This window comes from Numida meleagris, chromosome 8 (genome assembly GCF_002078875.1).
Source record: "Numida meleagris isolate 19003 breed g44 Domestic line chromosome 8, NumMel1.0, whole genome shotgun sequence".
Taxonomy (NCBI): Eukaryota; Metazoa; Chordata; class Aves; order Galliformes; family Numididae; genus Numida; species Numida meleagris.
The window spans coordinates 4,173,326-4,194,367 of NC_034416.1; the positions used below are offsets into that span (position 1 = coordinate 4,173,326).

A 21,042-nucleotide genomic window follows, 5' to 3' on the forward strand; every position below is an offset into this window, starting at 1 on the left:
TGGCGGACATTTTGCTTTTGTATGGAGGAGAGAGGCTGAGGGCGCTGCTGAGATGGAGGAGGGGGGGGGGAGGAGACGTACGCCGGCGTGATTCACCGCCCCGCCGCGCTCCGCCTCCCGGGCCGTTGCCCGCCCGCCCCCCGTAAGGCGGTGGCTCCCGCGGGGCCGCGCCTCACAGCGCCGCCGCGCAGCCCCGAGCGCGGGTCGCGGCCCGCCGGCGTGAGGGCGGCCCCGGGAGCGGCCTCTATCAGCGCGGGGCCGCGCACAGCGGTGCCGCCTCCTCCCGCCGCGTTGCGGCCCTAGGAACGGAGCGGGGGGGGCCGCGTGCCGGCCCTGCGGTGCGAGCCGGGGCCTGTTCCTGCTCCTGCTCCTGCTCCACGGCGCCGAGGCACGCCGGGCCCGTGCTGTCGTGTCGGCTGCGCCACGAGGTCACGGCCGGAGGGAAAACGGCGGTGACGCTGCTCGATGGTGTGGCCGTCGTATCACAGATAGAAACGCTTAACTCACATTTAAAGTGCTTAAAGCGTGCTGCGGAAAACGTCTTTGCTGTGGGAGGATTAGAGTTCTCCTGCAGAGCCCCGTGTGAGGGCCGTGGTTACCACAAACAGCGGCAGGCACACAGGGATTGCTGGGCCTTGGGCCCGCGCTGCAAAGGCCAAGGAAAGCCCTGTACAGACCTGCAGTGTGCTCCTGCCTTCTTCCCCAGCTGCAACTTCCTGAGGATGAGTTGTGAAAAAAAACAGCGTTTGCTGATGCTTCTGCCCCTGTCTTTTGATAACGAGGGCACTTAAGTATCAGGAGGTAGGAATCTGGGTTCCCTTCATCAGCAGTGTATTTACACAGCTAAACTTCACAAGGGAACAAAAAGCCTTTCTGTGATTCATGCATTGTTACAGTCTTACATTATTTTTACCGTATTACACTACATTACTTTTACATCTTGCACTTTTCTTAGAAGAGCAAACAGAAATAATCATGTTTCTGTGATTAGGGACCATTAGTTTTCTGCTGCGGAAACTTCCAAGTTTGCCAAAACACCTTGGCCTGCCCTGGAAAGTGGCCTTATTTTGTTAGTCTCCTGAAAAGACACAACACACATCTTTTTCCCCCATCCCAGTTTGTGTCTGGGTGCAAACACCAAGTGTCTGACAGATCCTTGGGAACTGAATTTCCTGTTGTGAGGATTCCTTCCTAGTTCTGCAGGAAGACCTTAAGACTGAGGGAGAAGCCTTTCCATGGGTGGTTATTTATTAAAAGTGACGCTTCTCGTTGGAGAGCTCTGTGATAATGCAGCTGATTATTATCACATGCTCTGCTCAGATCTGATGAAGAAAATCCTTACGCTTAAAATAATATATATAATATGCTATATAAAAAATATAATGCTTAAAAAATATATTTTAAGCATATAAAAATGCTTCAAGTAATGCACATCTGCATGCCCAGTCCTAGTAATAGTAACTGAAACAAACGGGACTCTGTGATACCCGTTGTAGAACTAAATAATATTTGAAATATAGTAAATAGCTGAGAAAGAAAGGCACCTTTTGGTTCTTACAACGTACAAACGTCTGACTTTTTTAGATTTTTTTTTTTTTCCTTTTAGTATGCTGATTTTCAAATTGGACCCTAACCTTAAAACATCATTCTCAAAACAGGCTGCCAATCCAATAAATAAATGCTTATCGTAGGTAACAGTTTGCTATTTCGGTTCATTACATAACTGCATCACAGCAACACCACCATACTTCTCCCAGCTGAGGGCATGCTCTCAAGACCTTCAGCAGTATTTGTGGTGCCCCTCTGCAGTTCTAACAACTAGAGTTACTTGAGGAAAGCTTCAGTCTAGCCCAGATTCTGTACGTCTTTAAAAACCATCATAAAAAGCGCTTCTGAAAGAAACGAAACTTTAGTTTCTTTCAGAAAGCTGCTGTAGTTGACGTTTCATTAGCTCTTTTGATTTAGGAAAGGAGAAAACAAACTTGGCAAGTGAACGTATTTTGCAAGTCTGCTTTCCAAGTACATGCAGTAGCGGCTGGTTTTGTTCGGTGACCGCTTTATCCTCTTTTTTTTCTTTATGTAATTTGATTAGCGTACATCGTAATCTCACAGATAGCTCTTAAGTTTAGCAGTAAAACAACCAGAAGAAATAATCTTGTGGGTTAATTGAGACGAACTGGTTTTGTATAGCTCAGAACTCGTTTATCTGCAGCCTTTAAATATTTTAAAACAGCAGTGCTGGTTCATTTTTGGTGGGAAAGAACATCTCAAGAGAACATCACACATACAGTGGCATTTTGCTGAAATGAAAGGCTGCTGCTATAGCGCAAATGGTTTGCTAAAAATTGTGCAATAAGGTGATACGTTTGGAACTGTCCTCAGCGTAGAAGGTCTGAAATGCCTTGAGATGTGGCAACAGGAGTGGTGGTGTCAGGAGCCACACCACTGCTCAGAGCCCTCTGCGCCATTTTGCTGAAATGAGGTTGCTCAGAGTGTGTGGTGTGGCCCTGCAAAGCGTTGGGGCGGCATGTGTCTGGAGAGACAGGTGTCCCAGGAAGGCAGAGACAGCACGATGGAGAGGGTAGGAATCTCTTCAGCACCTTTTGCTCAGAGCAAATGCCTTTGGAGCTGCTTTGCTCTGTCTTGTTGCGTAGCCCCTCGAGGTGCTCACGGCTGGGCTGGATGGGGCCCTGGGCATCTCGACCTGGTGGGGAGCAGCCAGCCCACGGCAGGGGCTCTCAACGGGGCCACCTTTAAGGTGCATTCCAAACCATCCCATTCCACCGTTCTGTGATTCCGTGGTTGATTCTGTGATTGTGTGTAGGTGGTGATTTTTGCTGTGGTCTCTGCAATTAAAGACAGTTCTAAAATATTTTAAAAGCATGCTGTGCATGTGTAATGTATAAACCCGTTCTTGTCCAAAGATGTGATCCTGGGCAAGTCAGAAGAAAGATGCATGTCTGTAACCTCTGTTTGTCACTGAGTCACTCTTATTTCGTGTAATAGGAGGCAAAGATAGTGTGTTACTTGAAGTAAGAACGTGCAGCCTTATGTTTGTACTGTAGGTAAGACTTTCTGGATGGAAATCATAAATAGGATGCTGTCAGGTGTGTCTGCCTCAGTCTAGTGGCATGTTAGTGGCACTGCACTAAGGTTGTCCGTTCTCATTTTGAGTATTGAGCACACATGGGGAGCAAATGATATCTACAGCTTAACTCCTTCATATCCAGTAGCACGTCAGGTGTCCATTACAGTTAAAACACTGGTGCTTAATTTTAGGTATTGAAGGAATGTACACCCACGTATGTTTCTAGCTTTATTGGGTGAGAAAAGTGGATTTAAAAACAGTGTCACTGTCTGGGACAATATTTGACATCCTTGGCCTTCTGGCCGGGATAAATGTGTTATCTGATTCTTTGAATATAGTGCACCCTTGTTGTGAAGACTGTATTTTATTAATTATTGGAAGTGGCAGCTTGCTCCTTCCCATCTGTGCTTTGACCTGACACTGCTCTACGCTTAGGACGTGCCAACCCCATCTCTTGAGCAAAACATGGTTGATAATGGAGTACTGGGGGAGGAGGAGAAACAGGCAAAGTGTATTACTTGCAATTCTGCTTTCCTTAAGTCCCACAGTCTGCACTTCAGAGACCATGCTGAGGGTTGATGTGTCAGTAATGGACTTCTGTGACTTTTTCTTCTTTGTATTTGCTTAGTTGCTTTTTATTGAAACTGAATGCACTTTTTTTTCCCCCTCAAATGTATGTTTTCTCTACAACTGAGTACATGTAGTGGTTTAAATGGACAAGATCTTAGGACAGTTTCTTTGGCTTTTCCTGAATTAGTGGTGCTAGAAGTATGGAGAGAGACAGGAAAAGTCCTCTCGTCTGCCCTCCTTCCCCAAACTTTTGCTGTTCTCCAGCCACACAGAAAAGAGGGAAGGACTTTACAGCAAGGTCTCCCAACGCTTCTTTGTAAATGGGGCGCGTACTCAAATCTCTACCTCAAAAGAGTTTTGGAAAGGAAAGCAAGATTTAGCTCTTTGCTTTTCCAGTCTTGATTTTGTTAAACGTCCTGTCCTGCTGTTTGTGGTCTGCTTGTGGATTTGTGTTGCAAATGGCTACTCCAGTCCCAGAAAAAAACAATGGTGGTCTTATGCAGACTTAATAACTGGAGTGCCCTGTTCCCTAGTGACTGCTATCTTGAGCTGCTGGTAATGATACAGCCTTTCCTCAGCGCTTGAGGAATATTATTTATGACAGAGTCATAGAATTACGGCTTTTGTGTTAGATTCTTGCATGACTTTGTAATACGACCTCTAAGTGATTGGGTAACAAGTCAGGGGACTGGGAGAACTTAAGTTACATTTACTCCGCTGCATCTGAAATTATCTGTGTTTGCACTGTTCGTGAATTCAGGAGTCAGTTGTGACTGCCCTATAAATAGGCTCCCAGAATCTGGGCCCAGGACTGCGTTCTGTGCTTGTCTGAGAACTGGCTCAAAATTCTTTAAGAATGTATGACTGCTCTTTGAAACCTCGCTGTTAGAGACGTGATCAGGCGGTTGTCGATCAGCAGTCCACTGTGACTTCGAAGAAATGATCGGTTTTCTATACAAAAAGCCTGACTTTTTGCAAGTGCTTAGTGGTCTCCCTTCTCTGGAAAAGGAAATGTGAGCAACTGGGAGCACGGCTGGAGGCTTACCAACAGGCAGAGCACTTGGGTGCAAAGCAGATTAGCAGCTGGAGGAACACGAGGGAAGCTGGTGTCAGATAGGTGCAAGAGGGAAGGAAGGCTGAGGTAGATGGGAGAGGCCTATCTTTCTCTCCACATCTGCTGTATGCTTAGTGAACTACCAGCCGAGAGTTTTGGGAGGAGAAAAAAACATTGCAGAACCTATTTCATTGAATGAAATGTAGCTGGGCTACATAGGGTGTTGTTGATAACTGCTTCAGGAGAATATGTTCCGGACTTACTTACTGCAAAGAGAGAGCCATTCTTATTTTACTTACTAGCAGTTCCTCCCTGTGTGATTTGAGTCATTCATAGCAAGGTTCCACTCCCTGTGACATACTGAGCAGAGCCAGCCTTGCCATGCAGCTTCTGCAGTGCTTGGTTTGGTTTTTGTGATGGAATTTGCCTATTCTTACAGGACTGGCTTTCAGAATGAATGACTGGCAGCTCCAAACCAGCAATTGCACTTACTCTGTTAAGCACAATGAATTTGAGAAGCAAACAGAAGTCAGTTATTTAAGGAGCACTCAGGCAAATCCCAGTTGTCTAGTTATTTTGAGGACAAAACAAAATCCACTTAATACTGTTTGAGAATCCCCCACGAACCAGTTCCTACCTCACTTTTCCGTCTAACTGCCTTATCACTTAAATCTTGCAATGAAGGAAGTTGCACTGTGCGTGTGCATGCACAGAGGCCCAGTTTTTGCTTTTAGTTAACCCTCTGTCCAAATTGGACAAGTAAAGCTGGAGGTGGTAAAAGTAATAGATCTGCATTTTAACGAGTGCTTTGTATGTCTGTCTGCAAAAATTAAAATTATTTTATGGAAAACAACTGGTAAGTTGGCATCCCTGTAGCAAGCACACAGTGAGGTATTGTAGCCCCTCTTAGCTCACAGAGGTACTGAGTGGGTTCCAGCAGAGAGCAACCTTCAAAAAGCACATTCCCTTTCTTGAGAAATGTCGTACTGAGTAGAGTAAAGCTCAGATGTGCTATTAAACATGCATAAACATGCTGGTTTTCCTTCTCCCTATATGGAGTGACTGCTCCTTGCTATCTGCCTTCTGTTTGTGACTTGCCATCAGCGTGCTCATACAGGAACCGGTATGACGAGGAGAAGGACTGTACAGAGGAGCTGGCTGCGTAGCACTGTACCCATTCTTTTCTTAAAAGTGGTAATATTCAGAGTGATTCTTCTGAAAGAGAGAAATAGTTTGCTACATACTGAAATGAAGGTCTTGTTAAAAAATGAAGTTAATGCAAGATGATCAAGTTGTGGAAGAAAAGCGACATTAAGTGGAAGGGCAGTTCAGAAACAAACCTTTTCCCGATGGAGGTGATGGACAAAGCTCTGCTTGGCTGTCACTTCTGTCCTTAGTTCTGGAAGTTAGTTACATAGTTAAACCAGCTACCTGTCCTTGCGGGAAAGGGGAATCTGTGTTGCTGTGTTAATTCTTAATGGAAACATTGCAAGCAGTTCTGTTTTTACAGGAGTTTGCAAAGTAAAACCTTGTCATCTGAAGCGGGATGCAGCTTCGTGCTATTGGTGAGGTGCCAAAGGATTGGAATGGAAACCAACATCTGTTGTTCATAGCCATTGTAGTCATTTATTTTTTCATCTTTTTATTTGGTTCTTTATTTGATCTTGGGCACGTTCAAAGATGTAAGCCCTTAAGACTACAGGATAAACTAGACAAAAGTAGAAATGTTTGCACTAAGAGGCTTAACTCATCCTCGGTGCAAAGGTCGCTTTTATTTTAAAAATAGAGGCTTAAAATGTGTAATCAAACAGTTAAGTTGGATCTCCCTAGTTGTATTCTTGCAGTGAGATCTTCTGTAAGACGGAAGGTCCTTTGTGAAGCTGGTTCCTGCCTGGTGTAATCGTTTTGGCTGCCTCTTCCCCATTGGTGCTGCTTTCTGGCTCTGCATGCGGGCCTTTTCATTTTTTTGGGATGTTTCTCTAAGAAGGTCTGGGCCTCAGAGCCTGGCTTGGTGGTGGAGCTAAGAATAGGAACAACATACTTCTGTGATATCTTGAAAAGGAGTGTTTATTTTTAACCTTCATGAAAAGCTAATAGTGCTAAATGCTGATTCTCACACAGTGCAATGGAAAAAGGTAATTAAGGCTGCTGACACTGGGCGGTGTTTGTCCTTGCGTGGTTCTTTGGGAAGGCTTGCCAGGAGGAGCTGTGACTTGCTGCAGCGCTGCAGGAGTGATGTTCTGAGCCTATTATGGGTAGGACAGATCTTAATGCTATCTCCTGTGGTATCTTCGTACTCCAGATGGGTGCAGTCAAATGGGGGGAAAAAGTGATTGCTGTAGTGTGTGACATGGAAAGGCAGCTCGTGGCCTTCTGGAAGATCAGTGCTTTTGGGGGGACAGCGGTGCCCTGAGGGGCTCTGAGAACATTCTGAATGTCTCCAGCCTTCAGCGCTTCTCCTCTTCCTGTAGTTTTTGAATGCTTGTAGCCCTGGCTTTATTGAATGACATAGGCTACAAAACAAACAAGACAACGGAAAAAAGAAACAAAACAACCAAACAAGGGAGGAGTGAGTTGTTCTTGTGAATTGTAAACGCAGATTGTGATTTAAGAAATTTGCTCCTGATTTAGCCTTGGAAGCTTTCCTTCCTTCATAAGCCATATTCTTGCCATGTACTGCTTAATGTGAGACTATTGCGTCTTTACCAACAACAGCAAAATATAGTGTGGAGTAATTAAAAGTAATCTTTGCTTTTTTTTTGTTAATTGAAGAATAATTTTAGAAAATGATTGTACAGTAATCCATTTTAAGTGTAAGCAGCGTGTTTTTCTAGGGTTAAGGTTTTAGCGAGGTGCCAAGGAAAAACAGGCATTCTTGTAGTGGAACTCGATGATTGTGCAGATCAGAATCTGTCATTATCCATAGCCTTGTATCTCTGTATTCAATCTGCAGAGTATTTGGAAGACAGAGCTTCTTAATCATTATTTTTTTAACTGAAGGGCCAGTCTCCCATTTTACTCAGTTACCGTGTTTCTCTTCATGGGCTCCTGTGAGGACTCTCCAGGAAAGCAGCACAGGAAATGTTAAAGATGATTATGGACTGCAGAGTCAACTCTTCAGAACTCTCTCATGTTGCTTTTTAAAGCTGAAGACAGTTGTTGGTTCAGCTTTGTTTCCTGGGGTGCTTTTAAACTCTTGAAAATGTAAAGCAGTGTATAACGTTACACATCTTCCCGAGATGGATATCGTCTAACTTAACTGTGAGTGAAAATCTGCAGCGTGGTTAAGCTGGTGTTGCATGTTCTGTCCAGAAGAGAGAGTAATGCATTAGTCCTGGTGTCTGTAGCACGTTAGATATAGAGCGATCAGGGTTTTAAAAAACTGAAAACGAAAAAAAACCACACTTTGCTTAGTGGGAAAATCTGCATCTGTTGAGTCAGAACACTTGGTTCCTTAAGTCGTGCCAGGCGCCCCGGCGGCGTGCACAAGCTGGGGCTGTGGGCACGCTGGGCTGGGCTGGGCTGGCAGCATCTTGTGCAGCATTTCTGGTGTGAATGGGAGGAAATGCACTGATGAGATAACCTCTGGATTTACTGCTTTGTTTCTTGAGATTCAGAACAAGCTTGCAAGGCATGTAACGTTTTGGTGAGCCGCGCTGGTTCGGCAGTGTGCTTTTGGAAGGATCGGGAAGAATGTGAGAATTTTCAGCGCGAATGTGGATCGTGCCGTGTCATCTCAGCTCTGTGCTGTAAAGCTAGAGGATCACGAGCAATTCTTCTAGTCCCAACAATGTGTCATGAAGAATCCCTCGTGATGATAGCACGCACTCTGTAACCTCTTAGCTATTGTCTTTTTTCCTTGTGACTTCTCCAGCAACGCTGGCAGCAGGAAGAGGCCAGGAAGACAGAGTTGGGGGTGGCTGGCGCTGAACACAAGTTTGATGGTGTGGAAGAGCAGTGGGCACTAGGAGTCAGTAGGAAGTTTTGTTCGGAGCACCCATAATTCAGTTGTTCCACCCTTGCCAGTGTTTTTTGGAGGTGCTTCTAATGGTATTTCTAAAATGGTTGAACGGCAGCGCGTAGCTTCTTGTGTCTGCAGTAGGATCGTGTCTAATCTTCACCCTGAAACTCTGTTTCATGTTCTGCTTCACAAAACTAGATTTTCACATGAAAACCTAAAGCCGAGCTCCCATGGCTTGCTATCCAAGATGTACTTGTCTTTTTGTCTGTTTCTGTCCTGCAATCCTATTTTGTTCCAGAGGACTTGGGTAGCAGCGGCTTGTGAATTTCAGACCCTTACCTAAGGCAGGGGGAAACTGGAAGAGTAGGGAATGAAACCAGCCCAGCACGACCTGCTGCTGTATCTACAGCAGTGCTCCGACACCAGGGCGGCTTGAACCCACACTGGCTCCTTGTGCTCAGTGCCACCCCATTCCCAGCTGGTTCCAGTCCTGTGTGCTGCGCTCACTTGGCACTGGAGGCCTTCTAAGAGATGGGTATCGTGATGCTGTTCTGTGCCAAGAACAAAAAAGAATTGGTTTTACAGATTTCTTCACTGAGGGCTGTGTGATGCTGTGCAGTGACAGGACGCTGTGTTGCATAAAAGCAACTGGGAACCAGAGAAGAGTTAAACTGCAGACAAGGAACAGGCAGAACCTGTGAGCTCTGCTGCCTCAAGAATGGAAGTCCTGAGTATTTGGAGGGGAGTTTTATGTCTGTAAGTGTGCGTTGGAGCCAGTCCTTCTCCTGCCCCATTGGCACAGAGCAAACAGATGTTAGCGTGGATGAAGTTGGTAGGTGATGTGCGTTGTGTGGTGTTGGTTTATTTTAGAAATTTTAAATGTTAAAATGGTACGGAGTGTTTCATAGCGTAATTAGTATCTCTCATCTACTGTGCGGGTAGATCTCTGAACATCAGATAAAAGCCAGTGGGAGCAGTGTGGGCGTTCTGTACCTCTGTGGAAAGGAGGTGGACGGATGGTATTCCCCCTCCTCCCTTCAGCAAGATCCGTCATAGCGAAACTGGGATGTTTGGTTCTCAGTATTACTGTTTTGAAAACGAAGACTGTTTTCCCTAGAATTCCTGTACCAGAGTTGCTGAAGCTGGGGTGGAGAAGTCGAGATTACGTAGGAGGGTATTCCTTTCTGCAGAGGATATGGAGGCACGTGGGGCTGCGCTCAGGAGATTACGAAGAGGTGACATTTGAGAAGCAACCTCTGACATCATAGGGAGTCGAAAAGAATAATTCTTTCCCCTAGAACAGGAATATCTACTTGGTTCTTACACAGACATGAACAAATTTGAGCAGTGAGCGCATGTCAAGTTGTCAGTGAGCGGAACTTAGGATTTGGGAGGCAAAATGTACATCTGCTTTTCACTTTGTTCACGTTATACTTGAGATTCCATGCAGAATTGGCTTTAGTTTTCAAAAGTTAATTTCTTTTTTATTTGTTCCAAATGGATGTCACTGACACACCTCCATACCACAGCCTTGTTCTCTGTTTTCCTGAGGTGGGTGCAGTTAATATGTTGAATTACTGTGAAATGTAAATGCTTACATTAAAGATGTTGTAGTATCTAAAATCAGGTTCTTGTTGGGGAAACAATGGCAGAACTACAAAAATCTGTATATTTAAATCAGTATTGAGTAGTTAGCGTAACACAGGCTGTTGTGATTGGCATGCTAGATTGCAAATTGTCTCCTAACTCGGAAGATAATTTTTGGTCATGTTCTAATTTCTGAATCAGCTCTGAAAGCAATCCAACTTTACAGAGCAGTAAACCGCTGTTCTGTGTTTTGGCATCTGCAAAAGCAATAAAAATCCAGGCTTGAAGGGCTCCCAAGCAGCAGTGCCCGGGCTGCAGGGGGTGGTGGAAGCAGGAGTTGTGTGTGCAGTGCCCGTGCCTGGCTTTGTCCCTGTGGGCTGACAGCAGCGCAGCACTGCTGGCTGTGTAAAACACAACGCGGCCTAGAGGGCGGTTCAGGCGGCGTAGCTGGGTTGCAGCACAAACGTGTTGCACATTCAGAACTTTGTCCTGGATTCCTTGTGTTCTGATATTGCTTTCCTGTGTGATAAATGTAGTGGCTTTTTGTTGTTGTTGTTGTTGTTGTTCTGCTTGCTTTTTTTGCTGAAGCATTTCTAAGATGTCATTTCCGGCCTCTTGCAATTGAAATATTTTTCTCTTGTTTCTCCTGTGTCTTGAAGGTCTCTTTAAATCCTGAATCAGAATTTCTTTTGCTGCTCAGTTTTGTTGCTTTTGATATTCAGCTCGTCTTGGTTTTGGTTGAGGTAAATAAAGGCTTATCCTTGCTAGATTTTTGGCCTTGACATTTGCATGAATTGTGTATGGTCTGGGGCTGACTGCTGACATGAGGACCTCTTTGAGCTCACCTGCTTTTTGAAGCTGCTGAAATGCTCCCGTGGCTGTATGGTGAAACAGAGCAGGGCGTAGATTTGTCTCCAAACTAAGCCACCACAAAACAGAATTACTTTTTAGGTATGCTACTTTTTTCCAGTACGATTTGCTTACAGAGGCCAAAGGTGCAGCTGGAGGGGGCACGCTGCAGCTCCTGGTGGCAGCTCTCCAGCCCTCAGGGCTGCGTAGGATGGTGGCCAGAAGTTGCACTTGAAAATGCAGTGTCATTTGGTCTCCTGCCCTGACACCTCTTATTGGCATAAACAAGCAGATTTTTGCTTACAGTACTGGAGCTGGGTTTCCTTTTTTTTTTTTTTTTTTTTTCCCCAGCTGTCTTTGGAAGGTTGCTTGGTATGCACAGAGAGGCTAAAATTACTTTGTGTAAACCACCGAAGGATAGCACAGAAGTGTTGCAGCAAAGCAGTGACTGCTCAGATTGCTGTTAGTTTTATGCCCAAAATGTATTAAGTAGGAATGTAGTATTGAAGGTAATGGGAAATTACTCTGTGTTAGAGCTGGTTCATGAACAGCTGGAATAACTGATGTTCCAGCTTAAAAATTACTGACCTGTAAGGATGCATAGTTCTTATAGGGTATGTTTGTTTGGTTCTGTTATCATTTGGATGTGTGATGGTTGTTTTTCCTTTTTTTTTAAAATTGCTCCTTACCTTTACTGCAATAATGCTCCATAAAAGCAGTGTTTTGTTGTTTTTTCTAAGTGGCATTACTTACTGGGTGTATTTTGAATTTAGGAAGGATTATTATTTAATCACTACAAAGTGCTTTGTTGAGCTCACAATGCGTATGCTCCGTGTTACATACTTGACTCTTTATTTTGCCACGAGAATGATTCTACTGCAGAAATGGAGAGGAGAAAATATGGTTTCTTGGCCTCGAGCTTCTGTCCTCAAAGTACGTGTTTAATTATATACATTGAGCAGACTGTTTCTTGGAAAACCATTTAACAGAAGAACTTGTCATTAACTTTGGTGTTTCTAATTATAACAAACAATAACAACAAAAACAACAACAAAACAACAAAAAAAAGCCACAACAGAACCAAAATAAAGCATACCCTTATTTTTGGGTTAAGTTGGAGAATGTCGTGTGTTAACTAATGTTTATTTAAAACTGGGTGTGAAGTCAGGAAGTCTTGGCTTCGTTGCCCTTGGTCATTTATTTAGAATCCATTTGGTGTGATTTTGTTTTTTCAAAAGCTTCAGGTCTCCTCTGGTTTATCTTTAAAGAACCTGCGAGAGGCTGTAGGATGGAGTGGGTTTTCTTGGAAGGCGAAGCAGCGCTGCTGAGCTCCTCCTGGTAGCCAGCTCAGTGCTGGGCTCAGTGCTGGGCTCAGTGCTGGGCGCAGGCAGAAGGGCAGCGTGGTTGGCTGGCACTGAGCACACTGCGGCTGGGTCAGGTGGAGGAGGAGCTGGGAGCTCAACAATGTTGTCAGAATGGGAAGGTTGAATCCCAAAATAGCAGTGAAGACTCTTACTGTTCATTAAAAAATTTATATATATCGTTTTAAATTCATTAGAGTTGACATCAGGAGTTGTAGGCTAGGAGTAGTGTTTCCTTTGTAAATGTTTTGCTCCTCAGCAATAAACCGACTCCAATAGCAGTCTTCGGTGACAAGCAATTTTTGAACAAGAACCTGGCTTTACCCAAGAGACACAACTCATTCTGTAGGTGCTGTTACCAGACAAGGTCATTGGAGGATTCACTGAATTGACACACAGTTTTTTGTAATTGCTCACTTCCAGAAGTTCATAAAATCGTAGAATCATAGAATGGCCTGGGTTGAAAAGGACCTTAAAGATCATTGAGTTTCAACCCCCCTGCTGAGTGCAGGGTCGCCAACCACTAGACCAAGTTCTGGGTTTTGGGTGGGAAACACTCCCTGTTGGTAGGGAGCTCATTCTGAACAGCAAAGCAAATGATTTGAAGCATGGGAATGGCTCATTAAGGCGTTACCTATGTTCTGATGTCTCACATAACAGTAGACACAGTACTCAATAGACACAGTACTCAAGCATGCAGTAGTTGGTATGCTTCAACATTTTTAGGAGGTGACTCCTTGGATGCCTCATATTGAACAGCTCTGGAGGTTTAGAATCCTCTGTGCTCTCTGAGGTGAGCTGCTCAGAGCATTCACCTTCACGTCCTTTGCCTTTAGAAGCCTTCAGACAGGGAGAGCAGCAGGTGAACCGTCCCAGACCAGGGAGTCTCTGGGGGTTTTCCTCGTGCTTCAGTTCCTGCAGTTCTCTAGTTGTATATTTTTATTAATTTATTTTATTAGTTTTGCATATGATACTTCCTTGTTCTGAAGGGGAGAAGAAAACCTGGCACAGGCCTGGGAGTTCAGCTGAGACAATGATCGTCTCATCTCCTCCCTTTCTATTTCGTTCTTGTATTGATTTATGACTCCAAGCTTGTTGTCTTTTTGCAATCTACCTACCCACAGTGTGTTCTAGAAATTAGCAGTGGGATGTAACTGTTTAAAAAGCACAGGAAGATGCTGTTCTTTTAGGTTCTTGCACAACATGGAATAGAAAGCAGTGGTTCCTGCTGGGCCTGGTGGATCAGGGAGGAGATAACCATGGAGGTCTGAGCAGCAGCAAAGGGCAGTAGCAGTTCTTGTAGTAGTCTCATCTTGTACTCTTGATGTTTTGGAGGAAGAACAAAAGGAAGCTGTCAGTATCTCACTGTATATTTCCCATTCATTTTACATCAAGTTCTACAGCCGTGGATTAGGTGGATGTAGCATGTAAGTGATGCAGCAAATTGATAAATGAGGAATATCATATCTTTTTTTTGTAGGAACGAGGGTTAACGACAACTCACAATTGATTCAAGCTTGTTGCAAAACCAATACTTAAAAAGCCTTACTTTTTTGTTTTATGTAACAGGCCGGATGGAAAGAAAATCATGCAACGTTTATGAATGAGCTGAAAAATCTGCAGGCGTCAGGACTAACAACCCTTGGGCAGGCACTCAGATCCTCCTTTGACTTGTTAAATCTCAATAGATTAGTGTCTGGAATAGACAACTATGGACAGGTAACAAATCTGTCTCTAGTCTTTTTCTTTCTCTGTATGTTTCTAAACTATTTTTGTTGGGTCAAGTATATCTTTTTTCTATTTTTAATGCTCTGTTGGATAACTGTGTGTTAAAACTTGAAAGTTTTTACTTCAAGTTTTCTTTCTTGTTCTGTGTTCTGATCATACCGTGAGATACACTAGCATTTTTTTTCCTGTTAAACTTCAAGTACAAGTAGTGCAGCCTGTAGATGTGCAGTCACTGCATTAGAGCATGTTCACTGGATGGCAGCAAGTTTTATTTTCAGTTCTATTTTATCTGTAGTTAAGATTCTGTCTTTCTCTTTTCTCACGTTTGGAAGATTCAGTTAAAAGTATTCAGTTTTTGTCCCGCTGTCATCGTGCAATAGTGACTTCACTGAATTATTATAAATTTATGTCATGCTTTTGTGGAATAGAAAAGTTGGAAGTTATTGCTGGAGAAAAAAGTCTGGTAATTCTAACAATGTGTTTAGTGAGTGTCCTTGCATGTGTGTAGAGTAGCACTTCGTAAGTAGCTCTGTGTGGCTCCACGCCTGTTGAAAGAGAACTTCAGGACTGGTTTGATAAATTGTTCATCTCACTGCTTACTTCACGATGACAAAAATATTAATCTACAGCTGCATGTCCTGTGCTTTTGTCTCTAGGGAAGGAATCCATTCTTTCTTGAGCCATCTATTTTGATTACCATCACAGATGGAAACAAACTGACAAATACGGCTGGAGTCCAAGAGGAGGTAAACTGACATTAAATTCTTTCAGGATATGATCTTACAAGTTAGTGCTGTGTTAAGATGAATATTAGTTATGCTTTTTTTCCTGCAAAGAGTACTTCTGTTTCATCAGCCTGTTCTGCATGGAAAAGAAACTTGATATGCTGTCATTGCTCAACTGCTGGGTTCATAGCCCATGTGGATTTCTAGACTATAACTTCAGATAAACTAATGGATGGAAGAGAAATGGGGTCCTTTACAGAGAAATGGATGCTGTGTTTTTGGATGGCTTGTCAAATATTGAAAACATTCTTAAATATTTCTTTACCAGCTTCATCTTCCTTTGAATTCTCCTTTGCCTGGAAGTGAACTAACCAAAGAACCATTTCGTTGGGATCAAAGACTGTTTGCTCTAGTGCTGCGTTTGCCAGGAGCTGCATCTGTTGAACCAGAGCAGCTTGGGAGTGTGCCTACTGATGAATCTGCTATCACACAGATGTGTGAAGTTACAGGAGGTAACTGGATATTACTTTGCTTCGATTTACGTTTGGCATTTGCCTTGAAACAAGTATTTGATTCATTTTTGCTTTAGCTTTTCTCTCGCTCAGAATTACTCAATGTCCACCCGAGGCTATGTAGTGCTTTTTGAGCTTAGTTTCCTGTAGCACAGGAGAACCGTTAAAGAAAGCCACATTCCAGTTTCAGCTCTACTAGATGTGAGAGCGTTTTCTCAGTGCACCAGTGTAGGAAGGATTGAACATTTCTTAGATTGTCCTTCCAGGGATTGGCTTTGCTCACTCATGAGATTTGTTATTTACAAGCACAAATGTTGAGTTGAGAAGAAGAGGTATTTCTTACTGGGATATTAATTCTGCTGAATGGCTGATAAGCTAAATTGAATCTTAAAATAATTAATTCTGGAGGGTGTTCTTCAAGATCTTCCTCAGCATTTACGTTAAATTGATTCTTGAAAAAGTGCTGCATGGGGGGGAAGTTTGGGTTTGTATTGGAGTAGGTTAGGTTTGGATAGACAAAAGCAGATGGATTACACAGGCATTGCAAAATCAGAATTTGTTGAGGGCCTTTATAAACTTGGTCTTAGTCCAGCCTGATTTAGCCATCATGGCTTTTCTTATGAAGAAGAAAAATCTGAGCAGGTTTTTTTCTTTGGTTTTATTGCATTTGTAAAGCATTTTACATCAATTTCTGCTACGGTTGTTGCTGTTATTTTTGATAAAACTGAAAGCCTTGGCGGTATGACTTCATATAACAAAATGTCTTCCGTAATTTACACAGGGGGAATGGGAAAGCTTTGAATAATCTTGATTTCTTGTGTAGGTCGTTCTTACTGTGTTCGGACACAAAGAATGTTGAATCAGTGTTTAGAATCTCTAGTTCAAAAAGTCCAAAGTGGAGTTGTTATTAACTTTGAAAAGTCAGGACCAGATCCAGCTCCTATTGGAGAAGGTACAGTAATCGTTTTTTCTGCTAATGTTAAAAAAAAAAAAAGCATTCTGTGTGCATGCAAATGTTCCTGTCTTCAGTTTCCTTCCTACTAACTTTTCACCGTTGTATACAGGGTTTATCAGAGGCCTAATATAATTTTAAAAAGTGATTAAACTGTAAAGTTATAGTGAGAGAGCCCTGGTTTCTCTTCAAACACCGCAAATCACAATGGATGTACTTTTTATAACTCTTGAGTTGTGTTTGGTTAGTCTTGTCTTTGCTGTATTGTTCCCAGTATTAGTTTGGTCCTTGGTGCGTTGAAAAAGTGCTGTATGTTTGTATGTTTTTGAATGGATAATCTGCCTGCTTGCCAGCTCTCCTGCCTCTTTATTTGGAGGCTGAAGGAAGCGATGGAGGGACGTGAGTATTTAGTGAAAGTGCTAAAGTTTGAATTAGTGCTGTCAAAACTTGTGTGTAAATGACATAAATTCAGGAGCAGTGTATTTGAGTCATTCTGTTAACTGATCACAAACTCTCGAGTGTTCCTAGCTGCAAGTGAAAAAGTCTGTGCTAAGAACAAGGAATTGATCTGCCAGCTGCAAGTAGAGTGCATGACCAAATAGGAACATGCATTCTTAACATGGAACAGGCTTTTAGCTTTGTAGAACTCATGGCTGAAAAGGAGAGAGAGCTGTGACCAGTTTATACTGAGGAAATAAGGATGTTCCTGGAATGTCGGAAGCGTAATAGCTTTTAGGATCCCCTGAGCATCCTAGCGTAGCCTGTTCTTAACTCTGTTTTCATTTCTTGTTTTTAATCACTTTTTTCTTGCTTTATACATTTTTTTTCTCCTTTTGCTTAATAAATATCATTTGATTGGAAGTTTCCTCAAGGCTTTCCTGTAGGGCCATGCAGGACAATACCTCAGCAGATTCTTGGTCTCTGTTGGCCCAAATGCTCTCCTGTGGCAAAACAGCTGGTGAAATTGTTTTTTTTTTTCCTTTTGTCACATTTTAAGTGGTGATGTACTGTGAATACATATGCAGGAAGAAACTGAGAGCTTCTGCCTTTACATAAATTGAGGAAGTCCTCAGCTAGAGAGAAATTTGGTGCTGTTTACCAAAGCTACAGAAATCACAGTACATAATGCAGAGGAACAAAAACTGATGCGTAACTGAAAGGCACGGTGTTATTGGCCAGCTGTCTAAAGCAGGTCAGTTTAGTAGACTAAAATATTTTTAAGATTCCTTAATTAAGTGATCTCTTTTGTGCCATATGCATGGAAGAGCAGTCTTCGAAAAACCATTCTGAGATGCTGTGCTGCTACAAAGCTCTTTGCAGACAGAGAGGAGGGAAGTCTGTGCTAGTATGCTACAGCGGACTGGCAGACAGCACTGCTTTTTGCAGTAGACCCTGGAGGTGAGGTGTTCTGTGCCTGATTAAGAATGTGACTGATTAAGAATGTGACAAAAGCTGCTCCTGCCAGATGCGTTTGACTTTTCCATGAAACTTTTCTCCACTTTCAGTTTCCATGAGTGGCAACATCAGTCAGTGAGCTTTGCATCCCATGGAGAAAGACTGTAAATGCATACTATTGGTCTTCACAGGTGCAGCAGAACTAAAATGATAGCCTTGCTTTTACTTATCAGATGTATGTCCAAGAACTGATCTTAGACAAATAGCATTTTCCATAATATGAAAGTACCCTGCTGCACTAATTATCTAATTGTTATGCCACAGGCATGGAAGGGTAGACATGGACAAATGTTACCATTTTTTCTCAGATTATGCTGTTTTACACTTAATGTAGCTTTTTCCAACCACTGATGTAAAGATCTGTGTCTTTGAAACAGTTGTAATGAAGCACCTTATTGGTTACTAATACAGAAATTTTGCTGGGAGACAAATGCATGCCATGTAGCTTTTTATTTTCTTTTTTTGTTGTTATTTTGCTTTGTTTAAATTTTAGATGGACTTGTTGATTCATCCAGGCCCATCAATTCATTTGCTTCTCAACCGTGGCATAGTTGTCATAAACTCATTTATGTACGGCCTAACCCCAAAACTGGTGTTCCTGTTGGGCATTGGCCAATCCCAGAATCTTTTTGGCCTGATCAGAATTCACCAACACTGGTAAGTCAAATAAGAACTGAAAACAAGGATTCTACACCTAATTAAACGGATTGAAAATGAATACCTTTTTTTTTACTTTCTCTGTTTACTAGTACGGTCTGACTTCACTTTAAAAGGGTAGCTGAACCTATTTTTAACAATGAACAGTGTAATGCGGATAATCTATGCTGCTACTTTCTATCTGAAAGGTTTACTTCTATATACATGGTTGGACAGTTTGGTAAAGCTTATAAAGGATTATAGAATTGATCTACAAATTACCTCACAGATTTTAGCTGTAGGCTTTATAGAATGTGTTTTGGGTGGAAGGAGCGTTTGTTGTTGAGGATGGAGAGACCATTTTTTAATTCTGATGGGCAGTACTTCATGTATGGACTCTTCTTTCCCTACCAGGAAGAATTAAAACTGAAACAGAAAAGTTACCCATTCAAAAAACAAGATAAAAACAGCATTAACTTTACCCTTTCTCACTAGAATGATCATGCATTCGGCATGCTGTACTAGTCTCTCTTTTGTTAGGCATGATCTGTTTCTACACTTTGCAAGTGGTCCCAGTACTGCTTTCCCCCCCCCCACCCATGACTCAAGAGGAAAAACAGTCAAACTCAGTAGGGAATATCTTGAGAATATTGTTTGCAAAGTGAGCAGTTTGTAATCTGTAATTCCATGAGAACAGCATGCCGGAAAGCAGAGTTGGAAGTTTTCTTTAAACTCATCTGTGACAGAGGTTGAGCAGCATGGAGACTTAAGTATCAAAATAAATAGTTGAATGTTAACCATATTTTTCTCTTGGTGGGGAAGAATGTCTTTGTGTTTAAGCGAGAGAAACACTTGAATATTCCGTTGTAGGAATTTCCTTTTGTGAAGGAAACTGGAAATGGAGTGTTGAAGCTTAAAGGATAGTGAAATGTGTACTTATGAATCTTTTCTTTCCCTGAGTCAATTTCCTTTTAACCGTAGGTACCAGATAACAGATATGTTATGTTTCTCCCCTTCCTTTTAGCCTCCACGCACAGCTCACCCTGTTGTGAGGTTCTCCTGTGTTGATTGTGAGCCAATGGTAATAGACAAGCTTCCTTTTGACAAGTACGAGCTTGAACCTTCACCCTTAACGCAATACATCTTGGAACGGAAGTCTCCCCATACCTGCTGGCAGGTATTTGCCCTTTATTTGATTCTAGAAACATAATGAGTATCCTAAAGTAACTGTACCTTAGTTTTTGTAAGCCTGGAGGTTTTGGGGTCTGGTGTCAGACTGCAGTTAATTGGAAGAAACGTGTCAAGGTTTCAGTTACCTTCTTTCTAATGGAATTACCGAAAGTTAGAATGAGCGTTCCCTCTACAGGTTTTGTAATCTCATTTAATTCTGTTTCTAGATCCATTTCATTTTGCTGAGAATGTGTCCCACAGGCTCCATTCCTGGCCGTATTGAAATTCTCTGTAGGCTTCCATTTGCTTTTGGGAAAACCTAGTGCTAGTTTCCATCATAGTTTCTGATGTTGATCAGGTAACGGCTTCCACGAAGTTGTTGAAACTGTTGGTGGGAGTCGAATGGAAGCTGTTGATTTTGACTAGTTCTGCTGTTGAAATCATTTTGAAATCATTGAAATCAATTCTCTTCTAAATCATGTTCTTGTAAGGGGTAGCTTAATAGGTCCAAGAAGAACTTGATGAGTCTATTACCTTAGCTGAAAGGGTGGGACTGGAAGTGCCTTTATTCTCTTTTTGTTTCCCTAATACATACTACAACTTCACTTAAAGTATAACATTTTTGAAGTTGCTTTTAATTGAAAATTTGAAGTTAATCAAACTTATTTCAAATGTGGCGTTAAAGCATTCGTAGGTATATTGTTTCCCCAAGTCATCAGACAGTATTTTTACTGAAACTTTTCTGCTATTTTTCAAAATTTGATCTTTCTTTTCCTGCCTGATCAACAGACCCACCTGTACTTGGGAAATAAGCTCACTGGCATAGAAACTGCAGAAGAAACCCTATCCCTTAGGCCACCTCCACCCCCGGGTAAATCCCTGGAAAAGAAATTGAGAAACAAAATTCCTTTGAACTTCAAGATTAACTTTTTCTTAGGAAAACTATCGTTGCTTTGTGGATTATTTTGAATGTCCTGATTTGTACCGTCTTTGTCCTTTTAAAAATATTTTTGCAAGTATTGTTTTTCCAAGTTTAATATTCGTATGTACTTAAAAAAAGTCAACACTCAGAAAATGGAAATATGGCATAATTGAAAGTTCTTTATTGAGTATTTGTGTAGGTAGGCTTACTATGTATCTGTAAAAAGGTTTAGGTTTACTTTCATCAGTATTGTAAATTTTAGTCATGCTTTTTTATGAGTCAGAGCCATTTCAAGTATGTTGTTTTTTAATGTATCTTTAATAATGGTCCCTTAACCTATTTTAAATAACCTTCCTGTTAAAATTTTATACCCTGAAGAGCATTTCCATACTGGCTGGCGTACACTAAATGTTGCACATCTGCATTTTGTAACTGGAGAGCGTAAATGCACGCTTATCCTGACGTGTGCAAT

At 42.2% G+C, this 21,042-nt stretch overlaps 1 protein-coding gene across 8 annotated transcripts in view; it reads left to right on the forward strand.

The window, feature by feature from the left end:
• Positions 1–21,042, forward strand: part of LOC110403199 (integrator complex subunit 6-like) — a 34,362-nt gene that overhangs the window by 579 nt on the left and 12,741 nt on the right. For all 8 annotated transcript variants that reach the window (XR_002441556.1, XR_002441557.1, XR_002441554.1 and 5 more), the window contains exons 3-8: positions 14,040–14,189; positions 14,855–14,944; positions 15,252–15,435; positions 16,259–16,387; positions 18,336–18,499; positions 19,503–19,655. Coding sequence is in view for 4 of the 8 variants with exons in the window: in XM_021406198.1 (XP_021261873.1) it covers positions 14,040–14,189; positions 14,855–14,944; positions 15,252–15,435; positions 16,259–16,387; positions 18,336–18,499; positions 19,503–19,655 (870 nt within the window). In the remaining 4 variants the exon portion in view is untranslated. The remainder of the gene's footprint in view (positions 1–14,039; positions 14,190–14,854; positions 14,945–15,251; positions 15,436–16,258; positions 16,388–18,335; positions 18,500–19,502; positions 19,656–21,042) is intronic.